The sequence below is a fragment of the Phymastichus coffea genome, unplaced genomic scaffold, assembly GCF_024137745.1.
Source record: "Phymastichus coffea isolate CEN01 unplaced genomic scaffold, Cenicafe_Pcof_1.1 PCOF00058, whole genome shotgun sequence".
NCBI classification, from domain to species: domain Eukaryota; kingdom Metazoa; phylum Arthropoda; class Insecta; order Hymenoptera; family Eulophidae; genus Phymastichus; species Phymastichus coffea.
In genome coordinates, this window is record NW_026706869.1 from 1598320 (window position 1) to 1609718 (window position 11399).

Consider the following 11399-nt stretch of genomic DNA (forward strand, 5'->3'; position numbering starts at 1 on the left):
GTTATAATTATTTTGATAATTATATTATTCATTATTACGTGAGATTTTATTTATTCAAATTCTGACAATTTATGTTCTAATTATATCTTACGAAAATACAGACTTAAAAAGAGTTACGAGTTAGTTAAGAGAAAAAAGTGAGATAACTTATTACCAAATTTATCCTACAACAACTTGTTCCAAAGCTGCTATTGTAAGCTTTAAAATGAATCCTCGTGCGTAAAAATGTTTATTCTCAATCCAAAGTTATAGCAATTTGAACTTGTTAATTCCATCTGCACAATATATTTTAATTTAACAATATCTTTTACTTTGAAAAATAGCTATAACATTTTTTCCAATTACTACGTCTGCTTCAAAATAGTTTTTTCATTCACCTCGAAGGGTTTCCAAACGTAAAAAAATTTTCATTCAAATTCGTCGAATACAGAAATCATATCGATTGACAATACACACAAACATCCGCATCCCCATAGATATCATAAAAAATGACTTTATCGTCTCTTCATAATTTTTAATAAATATTGTATGAAAAAATTTGTCTTGAATTACAGTAGGTAGAGATCTTACATATTCTAGAAGGAGATGATACTTTAACTATTATCATTGTTATAAGATAAATTAGAGCTAAGCCCCACCTTTTTCATTCCCTTGTCGAAATTCCCGCCCTATCCCTACTGCTAACTTTTCTTTGAAGACACGGCATTGGTCAATGGTTAATAGTCTGCCAAGCCCCTATGCGCATGCTTATAAGAGTCCCAGGGTACCCCATGCAGTACACCATTTCCGTTCGGGACATAGTGAGGATACTGTTAGTGTGTTCTATCTTGTACGTCGATACGTTTATAGTTGCATCTGTGTTAGTGCGTTGCTGCCAAGCCGATCGCGTGGGTTTTCAGCTGTGAGCAAGATAGCCGCCAAAGTCCCTACAAGTTGTGAGTATTATCATTGATTTTCGTTCCATTTCACTTAACATTCATGTATTTTGTCTTCAAATTATTTCTTACAAGACTGATTCGTTAGATTGTATAGATTTAAGCGCGTATTTTTGAGAACTTTTCGACGCTGGGAATAACCTCAAATTATTTGTGTTGAGGCGTCGTCGATTTGGAGGGAATTTTTACGTGTATAAGCGTCATTTCAGTATTTGCTATTACTCTTTTGGAATTTACGTTATTGTACACAGTTTTCTTTGTTAACCTTAGCTGTACATTCTTTTTATTTTGTTTGGAATAGCGTATTCTTATGGGGTTGATGGGTAGAATTTGGTGACGCTCCGATCAGAGAGAGGTTTACATCACGACTGCAATGGCTGCTGTAGTTTTTATGTTTTTAAGCTAGTTTTTCAAGTTTTCCTAGAAATGTTTGTTAGTTACATTCAACTATTTAGAAAATTTAGGCTGCTTTGACTTGATTTTAAATAAAAAATATTTGTTATAGTTTCTGTAACGCCTTATTTTCATAAACATTAGAAAGTATTCCAAAATACCTTTCTGTACAAACCGCGTTAACTGATAAATTCGTTTGTATTGGAAATGATTAATTTTATCTAATTTAAGTAACTAATAATTGTCTTTTTTCCTTTACGAATTTAGCTCTAGCAGCCAAAGAACTGTACTTAATCGCCAAAGTCAACAAAATAAATAATCGTCAAGATGGATATGAGTTTGGACGATATCATCAAACAGAACAAGAGCAAGAAAATTGCTCAGAAAGGTAAACACCCAGGTGGTGGTACCCACAGAGCTGGCAAAGGAGGTAAAGGAGGGAGCAAGGGTGGTAAAGGTGGTTCACCAAGGAGAGGTCCACCAAGTACCCAGAAGAATCGCAAACCAGGTGGTGGAGTTCTGCGTGGTCGCAGCCGTGGTGGCATCTCTAGAACCACGGCTAGTTTTGCTGGACGTTCTCTACCTCCTCACAAACGTGAGGCTTTTCTTGGCTCTGCACCACGTAGATTTGGAAGCAGTTCCGAGGCTACAAAACTCATTGTGTCCAACCTGGATTATGGAGTAACTGACTCTGATATTTTGGAGCTGTTCAGCGAGTTCGGACCTTTGAAGTCTGCTGGAGTACATTACGATAGATCTGGCAGATCGCTGGGATCTGCCGATCTCATTTTTGAGAGAAAATCAGATGCTATCAAGGTAATATATTAAAATTACACTTTGTTTAATTTTACATTGACAAATTCAGAAAATCAATATTGGACATTTGACTTACAATATTTAGAAGCAAAAATATTTTCTCTTTACCAATTCATTGAACATTAATAAATGATAGGTTTGATTTTATCTGTCATATATTTTTTCACTTTTTGACTACTTAGTTATTTATTATATATTCATACTTGTAAAAGATATAACATGTGAAACTATAATTTTTTGTCTCAATTTCAGGCGATGAAACAATACAACGGCGTACCTTTGGATGGTCGTGAGATGAACATCCAATTGGCCACATCGGAAATTCCCACAACCACCGTATCACGAAGTTCATCAAAATTCTCTCGCAACTTCAAGAAACCAGCCTCCAGCGGAAATCGTGTCAACAATAAATCTACAGGCGGGCGGCCTGGTGGCGCAGGTGCAGGACCAAAGAAAGGTGGACGAGGTGGCAAAGCAGGCGGCGCTGGCGGCAGACAGAAGAAAGCACCACCACCAACGGCTGAAGAACTTGATGCTCAACTTGAAGAATACGTGAAGAGCAAAGTAACCAGCTCTGAGGGCGCGTAGATATCAATTGCGTAGATTATGAGTGTATAGTTAAGACAAGAGAGAAGAAAAACGATCGGGATTTCATATTGAATATTTTATGAAGCCAACATTAACCGCGTTTTTTTCTATTTTATTTCGGTACGACCTGAATAATAGTCGTTAATTATTATAATTCATACTTTTTTTTATAATCCATTCAATTGACATTGTAACTGAAAATTGTATCATCGTACGACAAGTATAATAATATATTCACTTGTATCTAGTGAATATTTTATGTAGAAATTAATTGCAATTTAAATGATTCAACTAAAAAGAAATGTTGAATGTGCTAAGGATATTATCAATAAATAATTATTTTTAAATTTCAAATTTTTTCAAGTTTTTGAATTCAACCTCCTTAAAGGCTCCCACCTTTCCATCTATGTAAATTCTGTCAATTTTTTAAGAATGCTTATCATTTTTTACATATGAAGAGTCGTGCATACATGAGTGATTAATTCGGACTCACGGCCATTTTAGTAGTCATATATATAAAATCATTCATAGATTGATCCGGCAGACATGTGTTTCCTTATCGTACAGCGTATTACATTTTTATTTTTTCTTGCCGGTAGAAAGCATTTTCTAGCTTAATATATCATAAATAATTACTTCGTAAACACGCCAATTAATAATGAAAAATAATATCTTTACGTTCATTTCACGAATAATTAAAAAACGAGGTTAAGACCATTCAAAACATGAAAAAGGTGTTCATGGTATAGTGTTATAAAATTCTTGCAGATTTTTACAATTATTAATCAAACGAAAATGTCCATGAGTCTGAGATGCTCTCTTGGGAGAGCAAAAGCATCGTTGTCCATTCAAGCGCGAGTGATATTTAAATATTATTCGTCTCAACGTGAAAAGCCAGCCGAGAAACGCTATACTAACACTGTTTTACTACCAAAAACAAGTTTTCCAGCCAAGATTCTTGGCAAAAAACGCGTGGAAATGGATCAATATTTACTTGATGTAAGCATTTCAGTATTGTTGAATGATTTTAATTTTTGATATACTATTGGTCTATGCAGGTCTCTGAGAATCAGTTGTTTTATATATTTTAGAAATGTCGCTTTGCTGATTTATACAATTGGCAGAGGGAAAATTTGGAGGGTCCTGATTTTGTTCTGCATGATGGTCCACCTTATGCAAACGGAGATCCTCACATGGGACATACAATTAATAAAGTATATAAAAAATCAATTGATTTAAAAATAAGTTTCTCATTACTACTTTACTTTTTTAATAAAAAAATAATGAGTATTTATAATGCAACAATTATTTCAATTTATTCGATAGTGAATTAATCATTTTCTTGTAGGTTTTAAAAGATATAACTACAAGGAGTAAAGTAATTAGAGGTCAACGAGTTCATTATATTCCTGGTTGGGATTGTCATGGTTTACCAATTGAGCTTAAAGCTCTAACTGATGCTAAGAAAAAAGTATTAAATTTAACACCTTTACAGATTAGAGGACAAGGTCAATTGATATTTTTTAATTAGTATCCATGTTATATCAGTTTTTATATTTATAATATCCTAATCATTGCAGCTCGTAAATTTGCTGAAGAAGCTGTTGCTAAACAAAGGCAAGTTTTTGCATCTTGGGGTATTATGGCAAATTGGAAAGAAAAGGGTTGCTATTTTACAAACAATACTTCTTATATAATCAATCAGTTGCAACAATTTTTCCAACTGTACGAAAAAAAACTTGTGTACAGAGATTTCAAACCTGTCTATTGGTCTCCTTCTTCAAGGTACTTATTCTTTTTCTATTTAAACATCAAAAGAAATAACATAAAAGATTTATTAATATTCAATTGCAGAACTGCTTTAGCTGAAGCTGAATTGGAATACAAAAGTGATCATCAAAGCAAGTGTGCAACTATCCGATTAGTTTTAGTAGAATTACCTCCAAAACTTGCAGCTTATGAGGGAAAGTCAGTGTTTGGATTAGCATGGACAACAACTCCTTGGACATTGGTTGCCAATCAAGCTTTAGCATACGCATCAGAGGCAAATTACTGTTTAGCAGAAGATTCTCAAGGAAACTTATATATAATTGCAGTTGATCTGCTCGATAAAATTATTGAAAAAATTGGTGAACTTAAGGTTGTTACAACTTTTGTTGGTGTGTATTTTATATCAGTGATATAATATCATTGGATTTTTAGAATACTATGTGAAAACTATTTTCTGAAACAGGAAGTGACTTGAAGGGTGCCAAATATTCTCATCCTATAACTGGCACAACTCTACCTTTTCTGCCTGGAAGCCATGTGAATACTGAACAAGGCACGGGTTTGGTACACACAGCACCTGCACATGGACAAGAAGACTTTTTACTAGCTTTAGAAAATAATATATCTGTGGTATAAAATAATTAACATTTTCTTTATTCAAGTTACTCAACAAAGTCATCATCGAAGTTTCATAAAAAAATGATATTATTTTATTAGATATCACTAGTTGATGAAGCAGGTACATATACTTCGGATGCTGGTTTGGAGTTTGAAAGCTTGCAAGTATTAGATCAAGGTACTGAAGCTGTTTTAAATCGAATAAATGGCAATATTTTGCACACAGAGGTGATAACTCATAGTTATCCTTATGACTGGAGAACTAAAAAACCAGTGATTCTGCGAGCCAGTAACCAGTGGTTCATTGATACAAATTCATTAAAAGAAAAAGCAACCGTAAGAATTATTTTCTAGTTATAGTTTTACATTGCTTTATATAGGTAATTAAATTCAGTAATTTTTGCAGAAATGTGCAGAAAATGTAAATATTTATCCACAACAACAGAGAACAGCTTGGCGTAATGCTTTGCTATCACAATTAAAGCAGAGACCATATTGGTGTATATCTCGTCAAAGAGTTTGGGGTACTCCTATTCCTGTTTTATACTATAAGAATACTGGGAAAATTTTTATTACAAAGTGAGGAAAAATTTCGTTCAAGCAAAGCATAGTTATTATAGTTTGAAATACTTATATGTGCTTTGAACTTTTTTAGGGACTGGATTGACAGAATATGTAAACTAGTTGAAAAATATGGTGACGATTTCTGGTGGGATTTACCTGTTAAAAAGCTCATTGGAAAAAAATTACTGGCTGAATTGAATGTCAGTGATACAGACCTAGAAAAAGGACAGGTAAATTATTCTGTTTACAATTTTCTAAGGACGTCTAAAAAAAACATTTTTCTTTAGGATATTTTAGATATTTGGTTTGACAGTGGTATCTCCTGGTCATTTGTATTGCCCGATAAGAAAGCAAACCTTTATATGGAGGGAATGGATCAATTCACTGGTTGGTTTCAATCGTCTCTCCTTACATCTATTGCTTTGCAAAATTGTGCTCCTTACCAGTATGTATTAATAAAGAAATTATTTCATTAAAATAAAATTTTTAGTATGTAAATAATACTTTTTAATCGCAGAGATTTGTTCGTGCATGGGTTTGCTGTTGACGAGAAGGGCAACAAAATGTCAAAATCTGTGGGTAATGTCGTCAATCCAGAAGAGATAACCAAAGGCGGTAAAGATATGAACAAAAATCCAGCTTATGGAGTGGATGTATTACGGTATTCTTTAAATGATTTCAATTATCATAAAATGTCTGCAATATAACAAGGATAATAATGTTTTATAACAAGATGGTGGGTAGCAAGTCACGGAACCCAACACGCTCTCGTTCCAATGAAAACCACTTTACTACAAGGCAGTGCAGAAACAATCAACAAACTTCGAAATGTTTTTCGTTTCCTACTTGGTGCTCTGCACACTTATGATGACAAGAAAAATATAAATGTCGAGCCTCAGTATCAATTTTTGGATAGATACATGTTGCATCAGCTGTATCAATATTCTCAACAGGTAACAAATATTGCAAAAAAGAGACTGAAAAGACCTTGATTATTATTTTATTCATTAATATTTTCTTTAAGATTCAATTGCTGTACGACAAATACGAATACCACAATGTCAGCAAAATGATAGTCAGTTTTATTACGAACGACGTATCGGCTATTTATTGTCACATGATCAAAGATCGGCTGTACTGCGAAAAAATTGATTCACCTTATAGATTAGGTGCTCTTGATGTAACTGGCGAAGTTTTAGCTGTTACTGTCAGGTCTGCCGCTCCTATTCTACCTCACTTGACTGAAGAAGTATGGCTCCATCATCCTGAAAATCTTGGTAAGATTTTCAAGCGCATATTAAATATTTTGTTTTAGTTCTTACGTTTATTGTTTTATGTAGCATCAGTTCCACTATTTCATTCGAAGCATAAGTTACTTGAAAGCTGGAATAAACCGGAGGTAAAAGAAACAGTGGAGAAAGCTTTGCATGTAAAAAGTATCATCAACAAATTAACGTCTGAGAACTCGTGGCTATCAAGAGCTATTATCAGAGCTAATTCCAAGGATTTTGAACTTTTATCGGTAGAAAACCCGTTGGTAATCGAATTAATAATATTGTATTATTTGTAATATGATAATTTTGTTATTACAGTTACTACAACCAAACGAAACATCCGCAACATCAGAACTCTGTGATATTTGTCAAGTTTCGTCAATAACTCTTGTAAAGGATGACACGTGTAACGAATTGAATGTCAGTTTAGAAACTGTAAATCAACCACTTTGTAAAAGATGTAGGAGATATTTAGAGCCTGCAGACGGTGAACTTTGCGATCGCTGTGCTGAAATACTGAACATCGAATAACTTTTTTTGTATTTAAGTGTCCTTCAACTTGATGAACATAATTTTTATAAGCAACAAACACACTGTATGTAAATAACTTTGTACATAAAATGTAATTGATGTAAATATTTTAATAAACTAAACGAGTGGATTGACAGCGACAGTATTTATTTCTAAGTCCATCGGTATTATACACAACAAAGTTTGAAACTCGACAATAAATAAAAATTAGGATTCTGCGATCAACTATTAACTGGAAACAAAACAAAAGAGTATATCTATTAACAAATTATAAATAACAACGACGTGATGAGAAGAGGGAATCACTTGTCCTCGATGCCGTTTTGTTCAGGAACTCTCTCGATGTCAGCTTTAAATGTCATTTTTTTGCCAAGCTCAATTGCCAGCTGTTTCACACTACCGTTTGGAGTCACGTCGATTTCGTCTTTAGATTCAACAATTTCTATCGTTTCTTTAATTGTTTCACCAGTTTCTTCATCCGCTGCCTGTGATGTTTTCTTTACCGTGCTTCTTCCTGCTTCTGGCATCGGTGGTGGGACTGGAATAATCCCTGATTCTTCTGTACTGTTTTCCAGTTTTGTGAGCGCTGCATCTATTTCTTCTTTAATTTGTTGTTTATCTTCTGAACCTTCAACTTCTTTTGTGTTTTCATTGTTCTTTGATTCTTCTGTTATTTTGATATTTTCTGGTGTTTCTGTTGAATTGACACACTTTAGTGCCTCTTCTGATTTAATTTTTTGCAATTCCTTTTCAAATACATTTGTTGTTTCAGCATTTTCGGATGTTTCTATTTCCCTTTTACTATTTGGTTTTTCCTTTTCCACTGGTTGGCTTATATCCAGTGGCAAATCTGACGTTCCATTTTCCTGCAGCTACAATTGTTTTTAAGATTTATTCATTTTTATGTTATTGACTTTGAATAATTAATTAAAATAATAACAGATCACACTCACCACATCGTCCTCTGTGAGTTTTTTCAAATTCGACCTCTTGAGCGTGGCAGCCAGTTCGTTCTGCAACATCATTCTCGAGCCATCCACATCTTCTCCAGGAGTGGAGGGCGTGCTACTACTCGTTTTAGAACTGCTACGCGAAACTCGTCCTGGAGGTAAGAAATCTAAACGTGTCGGAGTACGAGGTGCACCCTCGTATGCAGCGATCGTTAATGCTACGCGACCTGAATGCCTCAGTTGCTCTGGTTCCAGTGATAGTGATCTAATGATAAAATATTTTTTTTACGACAAGAAGAAATACATATAAATGGTTTTGAATATCGCACTGAAGAAATGAAATGTGTTGAATGAAATTCTTTTACTGCTCGTACTACTTTGTATGAATTTGATATGCAAATAAAGCACATTTAGTTGCTATGTAATTTAACTTTTTGTTACATCTAACTTAATAATAACTTACGCATAAGATTATCTTATTATATAAAATCAACGTGAAACAAGTTCTGGATTGAAGGAATAAAAGAAATATTCGTCGCTACTTTCGATAAAATTGTACAGAATTTCACGATTGACGCGACTTGTTTATTTGTAATGCGTTTTCACGAATTCACCTAAAAACGATAATAAAATTCGCGAAACGCGTATCGATCGATCAAAAAGTTTGGGCGAAAGAAAAGCTAATGTACGGCAACGATCAAATAGCACCAAAAAATAATGCGAAATATATATTCTGAAATTTCGAGAATTTGAACTGACCTCTCAGCCAATTTTGGCGGGAATGACGGTTTCCCAGCAATAGGTCCGTTTTCAACAGCCGGGGAGTTGCAAGCGGACGAAGGTGGACATACGGGTTTTTCAATAGCGAGTTCATCATTGTACCTGTGTCTTGCCGGTAGCGTTCGATACTTAGTTGTCGAGTCGAGAAAATTTAACGAGACTGGTCTTGTCTTCGGTAGTGTCCTCGTAGGTTGCGAATGCATTGCCGCTACATCGTCGGTGGTCGCCGAGGCGAACAAACCGTTTGTCGAAATTTTGTTGATAACACGCTTGTCGCGCTCCTGCGGCACATGGAAATCACGTTAGTGAATGCGTTCATGGAAGGCGTTTATGCTGTGAAGATGAGCTTGCGTAACATTACGTTTCAGTATTTTTACTATGATTGCTTTGATTTCATTTTTGGCAAACATTTACAAACAGAATTTGGGTAAAAATAATCATATGTGAAATAGTGAAATTGTTCTTTGTGCAAAGTGACGTGTTTATTAATGTTATAAAATTAGTTGAATTACGCGTCAGACTCTAGATAAGAGATTAGTTCAGTTCGCGTATCGCAGGTGTTATATTTTTCCATTTTCACTGTATATACAACTATTTTTAGAGCCAAAAAAGTAATGCTGAACTTACGCTATACGAGCCGATGGAAAAGAGAACTTGTTTCTTCTTCGGTGGCGTCGTTCCGTTTACTTGATCCATTATATATATTTTGGCTTCGTGTCACGGTTCTTTTTTTTTCTTCTTGCAATTCTTCAACTTTTTTTTTTCATTCACATTGCCTTGTGACAATTTAGTCTTTCCTTCATCCCAACTCTATTCTTTTGTTCGTCGAATTCTGTTTTTTGTTTCCTAAAAAACATACATTTGTCACTCGTTTCGACAATTATGCTAATTTCAACTAGACTTTTTGTAATACTCAGCATTTCGTTATCGCTGTATAAGAATATTATTTTAAGCTTGGAAATTAGCGTATGCGCTAAATAGATTTTTCTCTATTACCACGAGAAACCTTTAATTTAGATTATTATATACTTTATTATCAAGTTTTCTCATGATAATTGTTGTTGATATTGTTCACTTATAAGCCAAGGCCGTAAAAATAAAAAAAATAATAAATCTCATCTAATCAGTTTTATATCCCTGCATCACATATATGCGTATAAATTAAAAAAAAAAAGAAACTGTATCTGCAGTCCTTGAAAAATGAATCATGGGAAAAAGGTTGTATAGTACAATGGTAAGTTTGTTGAGAGGATGCGCTCTGCTATGTTACGTAAGATTCTATTAATTTCTTCAGTCGACGAACAAAAAAATGTCACTCGTACATGCTAAGGCAGCCGGGAAAGGCTGGGAGATCGTTAATTTTATATATTGTTTTTCGCAAAAAGCTGCGCGTAATTGCGTCTGTGCACGGAACTTTATTATTTTTTTAAAGCTCGAATAACTGTTACGTAAGATAACAAATGCAAACATTAATCATTTTAAGGAAAACACGATCGCACGAGAAGAAAAGATGTACGTAGTCGCGGTGCGCAACTGTAACACTTGTCGACACGCACAACAATATTTTAACACATCGCCGCACGGATATTCAAATGAGTCTTGCGCAAGCGGCGAGCGGGAATGAAACGGAGAAGAAAAAAGACGATTAGTCAGGTAAGAAAAAATATTTTAACACACGCCTCACGTCAGGTGATTCGTGAAATCTCACGTGCCTTCGTGCGCGTATAGGCAGATAAGAGACTTATCAGCGTTGCACGCTCACACACTTACTGTCTTGTCCTCCGTCGACGATGCGAGCGCGCGCGAGTCTGGCGCTCGACTGCTTCTGCCGGCGAAGTTGCACCTGCGTCTGAGCTGTCTGATAACGAAGTTGAAGTGTGTATGCGTGTGAGCAAAGTGGCGGTGGTGACGATCGATAATAAAAAAAAATGGACGAGGGAAGGGATAAATGCTTTTCCAAAAGAGGGAGACTGACGCTTTCGTAATAGTGAAAATTTTCACAATGGTTGAAATGCTTCTTCCCATATCACTGCCAAGTCACACGGATATCCTCTCTCGCACGTTCTCCATACGACGACGCTCACCTTTTTGTCCGCGCGCAAGGAATTTTTATAATTAATTGTTTGATATTATTTTTTGTAGGAATTTTCCGTAGTTTATACACTTCGATGACGATGATA

General features: G+C 34.9%; 3 protein-coding genes across 5 annotated transcripts; 2 read left to right on the forward strand and 1 right to left on the reverse strand.

The window, feature by feature from the left end:
• Positions 1 to 788: 788 nt before the first annotated feature.
• Positions 789 to 3057, forward strand: LOC131666351 (THO complex subunit 4-like). The gene is made up of 3 exons (XM_058938958.1): positions 789 to 935; positions 1596 to 2144; positions 2397 to 3057. The coding sequence occupies exons 2-3, from the start codon at positions 1656 to 1658 to the stop codon at positions 2730 to 2732; spliced, it is 825 nt and encodes a 274-aa protein (XP_058794941.1). The 5' UTR covers positions 789 to 935; positions 1596 to 1655; the 3' UTR covers positions 2733 to 3057.
• Positions 3058 to 3279: 222 nt separating this feature from the next.
• On the forward strand, positions 3280 to 7500 carry LOC131666269 (isoleucine--tRNA ligase, mitochondrial). Of its 2 annotated transcripts, XM_058938783.1 has the most exons (16): positions 3280 to 3439; positions 3501 to 3731; positions 3824 to 3946; positions 4081 to 4240; positions 4313 to 4517; positions 4587 to 4891; positions 4966 to 5132; positions 5220 to 5456; positions 5527 to 5699; positions 5776 to 5914; positions 5972 to 6129; positions 6202 to 6345; positions 6418 to 6637; positions 6709 to 6961; positions 7025 to 7206; positions 7277 to 7500. In XM_058938783.1, exons 2-16 carry the CDS (start codon positions 3528 to 3530, stop codon positions 7487 to 7489), a joined length of 2883 nt encoding a protein of 960 aa, XP_058794766.1. In that variant the 5' UTR covers positions 3280 to 3439; positions 3501 to 3527; the 3' UTR covers positions 7490 to 7500. The 2 variants fall into 2 exon arrangements, with proteins under 2 accessions (XP_058794766.1, XP_058794765.1); XM_058938782.1 differs by having other exon boundaries at positions 3280 to 3731.
• A 119-nt stretch (positions 7501 to 7619) lies between these two features.
• LOC131666271 (uncharacterized) lies at positions 7620 to 11137 on the reverse strand. 2 transcript variants are annotated; one of them, XM_058938786.1, is made up of 5 exons: positions 10990 to 11137; positions 9847 to 10065; positions 9199 to 9500; positions 8443 to 8704; positions 7620 to 8361 (listed from the first exon to the last, which is right to left on the reverse strand). In XM_058938786.1, the coding sequence occupies exons 2-5, from the start codon at positions 9913 to 9915 to the stop codon at positions 7792 to 7794; spliced, it is 1203 nt and encodes a 400-aa protein (XP_058794769.1). In that variant the 5' UTR covers positions 9916 to 10065; positions 10990 to 11137; the 3' UTR covers positions 7620 to 7791. The 2 variants fall into 2 exon arrangements, with proteins under 2 accessions (XP_058794769.1, XP_058794770.1); XM_058938787.1 differs by lacking the exon at positions 10990 to 11137 and adding an exon at positions 10450 to 10884.
• Positions 11138 to 11399: the final 262 nt, after the last annotated feature.

Excerpts from the sequence above, each read along its gene's own strand:
- LOC131666351 (XM_058938958.1), top strand. The coding sequence starts at position 1,656 with ATGGATATGAGTTTGGACGATATCATCAAACAGAACAAGAGCAAGAAA. Across the intron at positions 2,145-2,396 it reads GAAAATCAGATGCTATCAAG|GCGATGAAACAATACAACGG; the intron begins GTAATATATTAA and ends TCTCAATTTCAG.
- LOC131666269 (XM_058938782.1), top strand. The coding sequence starts at position 3,528 with ATGTCCATGAGTCTGAGATGCTCTCTTGGGAGAGCAAAAGCATCGTTG. Across the intron at positions 3,732-3,823 it reads TGGATCAATATTTACTTGAT|AAATGTCGCTTTGCTGATTT; the intron begins GTAAGCATTTCA and ends TATATATTTTAG. Across the intron at positions 6,130-6,201 it reads CAAAATTGTGCTCCTTACCA|AGATTTGTTCGTGCATGGGT; the intron begins GTATGTATTAAT and ends TTTTAATCGCAG.
- LOC131666271 (XM_058938786.1), bottom strand. The coding sequence starts at position 9,915 with ATGGATCAAGTAAACGGAACGACGCCACCGAAGAAGAAACAAGTTCTC. Across the intron at positions 8,705-9,198 it reads CCGCCAAAATTGGCTGAGAG|ATCACTATCACTGGAACCAG; the intron begins GTCAGTTCAAAT and ends TTTTATCATTAG. Across the intron at positions 8,362-8,442 it reads AACTCACAGAGGACGATGTG|CTGCAGGAAAATGGAACGTC; the intron begins GTGAGTGTGATC and ends AAACAATTGTAG.